This window comes from Vipera ursinii (assembly GCF_947247035.1).
Source record: "Vipera ursinii genome assembly, chromosome: Z".
In the NCBI taxonomy this organism is placed as follows: domain Eukaryota; kingdom Metazoa; phylum Chordata; class Lepidosauria; order Squamata; family Viperidae; genus Vipera; species Vipera ursinii.
The window spans coordinates 29,496,111-29,504,111 of NC_139517.1; the positions used below are offsets into that span (position 1 = coordinate 29,496,111).

Below are 8,001 nucleotides of genomic sequence, written 5' to 3' on the forward strand. Positions count from 1 at the left end.
TAATCGTTGCGTACTTGGCTTTGGTTGGAGGGGCTGGGGATGCGAGTTAAGCCCTCCCTCTCTCGAATTTCTCCTCCTAAACTTGTTACTCACATCCCAAACTTTAAAAAGTGTTTCCTGGGCTTATTTGTTTCATAGCGAGGAAGCGCCCGACCCGGGAAGGAAAAGGACATTGTCCTGCGGACATTGAGGAAGAATTTTGCCAGATTTCCCGAACGACTCGACCCGTGACTTGTTAAAAGCAGAAGCCACACTGTGCCTTCTCTCCTCGGTTCTTATTTTCCGCCAAACTTCCTTGCTCTCCGACGATTTCGCTCGGAAGCGCCCGCGCGCCGAAGCCGAAGGGCTCCATGAATCCACCTGTCACCAGGAGCTGCGTGAGGAATCCTCACGCTCCCTCCATACTCTGGGAATGCCTGAGTCGCCCCCTCGTCGAGAACCGAGGATCCGCCGGGCTGCCCAACAGTCCTCAAGCCCCTATTCTGCTCCCCGCGAAACCAGGCTTGGGAGGTTACGTGGATTTCTCGGTCCCCTGCCAGGCTACGGCTCCACAGAGCCTTCCTTGCGCTGAACGCTCTTTCGAAGAACCTGGCATTTCCTTCCAGCCGCCCGCTTGGCATGTGGCGGCTTCTGAGAGCAAGCTCATGCTGCCGGCGGAGTTGGCTTCGGGATCCGGGGGGCTAGAAGAGGGCAGCCCCACCTTGGGGGAGACCAGCAAAAAGAACCTCATCACAGGGAATGTGGCAAGCGACGCTGAGAATAAAGCAGCCCAATGGAGAATGGAAAAAGCAGGTAGGTGGCCTAGATGTGGGTTGGCCGGCTTGATTTTTCATTCAGTGCATTTATATATGGAATCCTTAATTTCTGTATTAACTGATTTTCTGGATATGCCCAATCTCTTGCATCGTAAGCTTAACCAGATGGGCTGTTTGCAAGTTACCAGTAAAGTAGCAAACGTTAAGGCTAAGTCAGATTTTCATGACTTTGAAGCTTTCAGAAGAAATAAGGTCAGAAACAATGTCACAAGAAAGAGCAGGGATAAAGAAACAGAATGAAATATTCACTGATAACGTAACTGAGTTTTTTATTTTTATTTTATTTATTTATTTTAATTCCATTTATATCCCGCCCTTCTCCGAAGACTCAGGGCGGCTTACAAGCTTAGCAGTAGCCTTCATTCTATGTATATGCCTGCTTATTAGGGCTTTCACACACACACCCAAGCGGCATTATTACAAAGTCAGCTTAATTTCCCCCAACAATCTGGGTCCTCATGTTCATGCCCCATGCTTAACCAGGATTTCTTTAGCCATGATTTGTTGAATATAGGTTGATGGGTTTGCTGCACTACAGACCATAACACAAATAATAGTTTACAAAGGCAGCATACTAAGCAAAATCCAGGCTAACTACATTTTAAGACAATACTTGAATCCAACAACCCAAGGAAAAATCAATTTGTGAATATCTAAATGTCAATAATGAGAGAAGCTGACTAGGTCTAAGGAAGGAGGGCAAATTTCCATAGTCAAGACATCACTGGACCCTCTTCCACCCTAGCTAACTTTATTATAAATACAGCAGTGCCCCCTGAAAGAATGTGACCATATTCTTTTAGGTTGTTCTTAATACAGATTTTATTCAATGTGGTGTTTAAAATATAATCAGTTTTCCAGGTTAGTGTATTCTATGAGCCCAATAATAGGCTAATTTTATGCACATTAACAAAACATACTTGCTATTTTACGTATCATGCATAATATGCTTAAACAAATAAACCAAGGGTAATAATAATTTAACCTCACTACTCAACCTCACACGATCCTATTTAGTGTGCTGTGTAAATCTAGCAGATAATTCTCAAGAGATCTATGTGCTAGATTTAGATTGCTTTGATACAAACTGGCTTTAAAGAGATGGAGATATCATGATCTCAAAAGAATCTTGGGAATTATTTTGGAATAGGGAGGAATAATATGTGATCTTCCAAGTCTTCAATGGCCCAACAACAGAGATGCGGAAAAAGGAATCCAACAACATTCGGAAGGTCAGAAGTTGCCATGTGTGTGTTAAGGTCCCAGGGGAAACTAGTTCTAAGGAAATGAGACTCCTCTTTCATTTTGGACTGATGACCGTATAAGCATCTTTAGAATTTATTTAAATGATAAGTGGGACTCTAAGTATCAAAACTTGACCACTGCTCTGTCTCTGAAAAAAAAGAGAAAAGTGGAAGTTGGATTTATTTAAAATAAGAGCATAGCTAGTTCCACTTTGAAATGTGACTGTTTTCAGGATATGGCAATTCCAGTTTACTGGATTACAAATTACTGTTTACTGGTTTCCAAGATTACCAGTTTGTAACCTGGAGACGTTGTATAGCCACTCTCTAAAGAGAAGACTTTGAGAGAATGCCAGTTTGTCTTTTACTGTCAGAGTAAGGACACCTGAATAGAAAGGTGTGGTACAGTATTAATAAGAATGTCCCATTTTTCAATTACTTCCCTTATTTATACGCAAGGAAAGAGACTGCATTCTGGCAGGTGAGGTAGGAGGTTGATACTGAGATCAGTGGAATAATGAAGTGGTACAGTGGATGAGTATTTCAAAGGAACTACATTATTTTTACTCACAGTTTGGCAACTCTTGATTTGAAAGGATTTGGCTGATGGGGAGGTATACTGTGGCTTACACATAATCTAAGGTTAGGTTCTGCTCTCTTTTAGATGTGCTGGCTACTCAGTGGTGTGACGGTATTCAGAGCACAAGTGAGTATTCTTGTTCATTGGACTATACATTTTATGGAGTTAAATGCTGATCGCATCAGCCCATCTCATTAAAGCTGGCAGAGAAGGTATGTTGTGGTCCCAGGAGGTGGCCTTTTCAACTGTGGTGCTCACTCTATGGAAGATTTTTCCCTCCCTGAAGGTTACGTTAGCTCCATCCCTGTTTTCATTCTAGAAGTCCTTCAAGACCTGGTTTTGTGTCACCAGGCCTGGGAGCCACAGGGAACTGGAGACATTTTTTAGATGGCAGCATTGTAGTTGATGTTTTACTCTCTCCATCTAGTTAGTATATTTTAATTTTTTTTAGTGTTTTATCTTGAATAATGTCTTTTTATATTTTATAATGATTGCTTTTGATACCTTTCTGGTTTTATTGATTGCTGCATGCCACCCAGAATAATTTCCTGTGAAATGGTCATATAAGGGTGATTAATAAATAAAAATAAAGCCACTAGTTCCCGCATGAGACTTAAATCATTTGAGATTTGGCGAGTTGATTTTTTTTCTAAACCAAATCCCAGCTAATGGCAAAATTTGGTTGAAGTTGTGATCAGAGATAAACAATAGTAAGTCGCAATAGCAAGTTTGGTCTAATGGTGAAAGTAGTCAAAATCCAGGAAAATCCAAGGACCTTTTTCCTGGATTCTTTAGGATCAGATAAAAAGCAATGATTAATCCCAAACAGAGTTGATAAAATATTTTTTAGTCTGTCTTTTGCCTTAAAAAGGCCAACTCCAGCTCTCTAGCCTTGAAAAACATTCCAGACTTAGATGAAGTCAGTGAATATGTACAGGAAGCATATGTTCCCCCCCTGTCTTTCTGTGTGTATGTATGTAATGTGTGTGTGTGTGTGTGTGTTTGCTTTAAAATTCAAGTACATTTCCATTTCATCTGTTACCAGATTTTCATTGCATTGTTACCAGCTGCTTTCTATTTTTCAGGCTCCTGACCTGGTATAAGTGTATCATGAATAGGAAGGTTATTTTTCATCATTTACAGTAGTGATGAACAAAATACTTAAGTAGCCATCAGGGTATTTCTTTCTCTGTTTCAAAGTGAAAGATTGGTATTTTCTAGAATCTGCCTGCTCCCTCTTATTTCCTCTACCATATATCATCTAATTGTATCTTTTGAAGCATTTGGAGAGTGCTGTTCCATAGAAATTTTGCAGTGGTAATTTGCCTGGGTCATATTTTCTGCTTGTAGCAAATCACATTCTAGTTTATGCACAAATAATTTTGTAGCTTTTTCATTTTTGTTCTGTAGCAATAACTTAGGATTCTTTTGATTTTCTCCCCTTTGTTCTTATTCCTAGCTTCAAGCTATGTTCACACATCTTGCTAGCTACTAGTTTAACTAAACCATCATTTGTTGAATCATTGAATGTTCTGGGTTCGTGCAATGGACCGAGCCTCCAATGACTGAGCCTAGAATTCATGGGAGGGGACTTGTTTGTGTACTCTCCTGATAGGCTTGGTTTGACATAATGATAAATATCTCCCTTCTATAGAGAGCCAGGGTGGAGTTCGTGGCAACCTTACAACCAATTCCAAGAAAGAAACCAACAGTTCCAGAGCACGTAAGGAGCGCACTGCATTTACTAAGGACCAGCTGCGGGAGCTTGAGATGGAATTTACTCACCACAATTATCTGACGAGGCTCCGGAGATATGAGATTGCTGTGAACCTTGATTTGACGGAAAGACAGGTGAAGATTTTCTGCTTGGTCTGCCTCTGCCTGAAGCAGTCTCCTTCTGCCCCCCCCCTCACCCTGCCAGCCCTTCTATCTTAAAGTAGCTGAGACTGAAAAACACTAGCCCAAAGGAGGGAAAGAAGTTTTGGGATGTTCAATCCCTGCCCACTTATAAGTATCCCAATTTTTTAAAGGGAGAAAGAAGGTCACCCACTTCCAAATAATATCAATATATCTTCTCCTATCAGTACAGAGTTTGTTTGTTTGTATCCCACTTTTATTATTATTTAAAATAACTCAAGGCAGTGAACATCCAACACACTTTGCTCTCCTATTTTCCCCACAACAACAACCCTCTGAGGTAAGTTGGGCTGAGAGAGAGTGATTGGCCTAAGGTCACCCAGCTGGCTTTCATGGTTAAGGTAGAACTAGAACTCACAGACTCCTGGTTCCTAGCCTGATACCTTAATGACTAGACCAAACTGACTGAGGCAATAATGCACCAGATATTTTAAACCACAATTCCCATAAGATACCATGGCTAAGGCAAAGTTAGCTGATTTTTGAAGCTACTATGGATTGACTCTGAGATTTTTTCTTTGCAAAGTATTTGCTTTACCACTAAGCATAGTGCTTCCCGTCTGTCTTGCTCTTGAGAGCTGAGTTTGGAGTTCAAGAATAAGCATAACAAGCTGAGCCTGGATTTTCACATGACTTTAAACATGATTAGTTTTAAACATATTCTGTGTAAACCATACTGGCCTAAGAGATACAGAATGCTAAACCATAAACTAGTGTCTGCTTTGCACATTCTTCTAAAACCTAAGCAACCAACTCCACAACAGGATGGGATGCGTAAGACCAAGTACAATGGCAATGGTCTGAGGATCCACACATTCTGTCCTGCAAACAAAGAGCTGAGAAAAATTCATCTGGAACTTGCCAAGACATTTCCACAGAATTCCTTTCAAAGTCATGCCTGCTTGCTTTGGCAGTTTTTTTTTTTTTTGCTGGCAGCTGGCAGAATGCAGACTTAGCAATCATTTGGTATTAATGGTTACTGAAAAACAAATTGAACTACTGCAGTCTGGGATGCTGTATTGAAATGGCCTGTCAAAAAACCAACTTGGCACCCCTCAGATATGTTAAAGTAAACCTTCCTCCCCCTGATCAGAGGGCATCTGGATTATGAGAGGCATGATTCAAAGCGTATGGAGATTACCTAGTTGGAGAAGGTTGGGTGGCTCATTCAGAATTTTCAAGAATGTGCAATAAGCCAATGTTTTTTAAATCTGCAAAGTTCCAGTAATAAAAGGAGACTAATTGAAGACCCAATAGCTGGATTCTCATTTGTTTGAAGGGATAGTTTGCTTTAATTGTGGCTTTAATAAACTGCAAAGATTCGTTATACACCAAGATCAAACCCATATAATTATTGGGTATGACCCAGCACAATGTATGAACTCAGTCATGGTCTAGTTCACAAAATCCTTCTGTTATATTTATTTTTGTTTTATTTAGCCTTTCTATGTGGTTCATTATATACATCATTGCAAATATAGCTAGTAATTCTTCCCCCACCCTCTGTAGAAGAAGGCAGGGATTCAACTGCTCTTTATACAACCTAGAGCCTTAGGTTTGACTTAGAACAGAAAAACTTCCCAAGAAGCTCAGTTATCTAACATGCAGTTACGTTCAGATTAAATTAATCAGAACTGCATCCTGTTTCTTGTGCAGGTTAAAGTATGGTTTCAGAACCGCAGGATGAAATGGAAACGTGTGAAAGGACAGCCAGTGTCACCCCAGGACCACACCGAAGAGATGGACCCTGCTCTCTCCTTAAGTCCAGAGTAGCCTGGTCTCTAATAAACTGATCTCTATCAACCTTGTAAGAATATTGGGGATACTATTATTAAGCAAATAATCCTCCCTAAGATTTATTTAATGTCTTTGATGTTGGAGGCAGGAAATAGAGCCAGTGGTGCTTCCCAGAATGACAGATTGCTTTACTCTCTTTTTCTTGGAGCGAGTAAATCAAGAAGGAAGAAAGACAAGGAATTGTGCAAAGAGAGATTTCCAACAATTCTTGAAGGTATTGAAGGTATTGAAGTCAATACCTTTTTAGAACAAAAAAGCTAACTTGGAAACTACCTTGAGTCCAAATTACTGCCTAGGTTCTCATTCTTAAAGCAATATTGTTGCAACTTTGAAGCAGCAACCCTGCTGTTCACACATATTGTTTGGTTAGCCTCCTGTGATCTCATAAAGGAACTCTTACAGAGCTAATCTCTGGAGATTTACACAAGAAAACAAATGCTTCCTTCAATGAACTGGATAAGCATACGTGCTATGTGCTTTTAATGGTAAAATCAAAAGATGGGTAAACTGCCCAAGGCATTGAGGTTTATTGAAACATGGCACAGATACATTATCGCTGCAGTTATGAAATTCATTGCTATCACCATTCAGTTCTCCAAAGCCTCTGTAAATGCTGTTTTTGTTTTATATTTGTAGTGATTTTAAAGGATGGCCTTGAAGATCTGGTACCAAGACAACAATCAGCTAAATGCGGCTTGAGTCCAGACCAAGAAATGCTTCAAACAACCCCATCCCCTATTCACATGAAGATAAAAGGAGGAGAAAGAGAAGCACACGGACACTTGCAAGCTTGATATCAGCCTCATAGCATAGAACAGGTTAAGAAGTAGAAACCATGCAGACCTATTTTTTTATTAGAACAGATATAATAACACTTTTGCAACTCATTATGAATTAATCAACTAACCTATATTATACCTAAAGTAGCCACAGGGCAAGATAGGTAGCAAATAAATTTAATAATAATAAAGCATATTTTACTTGATTTATGTCTGCTTTATATAATGTTGCTTGTCCCCAAATGAATAGCCTCCATGATTTATAATTTTTGATTTAATGGGTTTGCCTTAGATAGAGCCAGTAGTTGGTCCATTAGAAAATGCTGCATCCCAGCTGGCCCAGATGAAGTGTTCTAATGTTCATATCTGTACTGTCTTATATGAGTAGAGTGCTTGTGAGAAAGCTAAATATTTCTATGTATTTTTTCCTTCAATTCAATCCTGTCTGATTCTTAGGGGCTGCTGGAAAAGTTCCTGTAGTTTCCTTGGCAAGTTTTTCCCAGAAGTGGTTTTGTCACTGCGTCCTTCCTAGAACTGAGAGAAAATGACTAGCCCACAATTGCCTAGTTATTTGTGCCTAAAGCATTCCTGAATTCCTGTTTCCCAGTTTCTAGCCTGATGCCTTAACCTACTACCCCAAAACTGATTCTCTTGTGTACAAGAGCAATTCTAAAACCAAAATGAAAAGTTTGTACAGAACATACACTACCTCACAGCAGCGAGATATCTCAGTTCAGTTATTTTGGGAAGAAACCATAGAGGAGTGTCATACTTCTGTTATATTTATTTTCACATATGGAAACTGAATTTGAAGGAGAGGTTTGTACCCTTAATTTTCCAAACAAAGTTATGTTCCTCATATTTCTTGA

General features: G+C 39.9%; 1 protein-coding gene across 1 annotated transcript; it reads left to right on the plus strand.

Moving 5' to 3' along the window:
• Positions 1–350: 350 nt before the first annotated feature.
• On the plus strand, positions 351–6,329 carry MEOX1 (mesenchyme homeobox 1; the record flags this gene model as incomplete). Its single annotated transcript, XM_083378967.1, has 4 exons — positions 351–792; positions 2,724–2,765; positions 4,294–4,490; positions 6,213–6,329. 4 exons carry the CDS (start codon positions 351–353, stop codon positions 6,327–6,329), a joined length of 798 nt encoding a protein of 265 aa, XP_083235093.1.
• Positions 6,330–8,001: the final 1,672 nt, after the last annotated feature.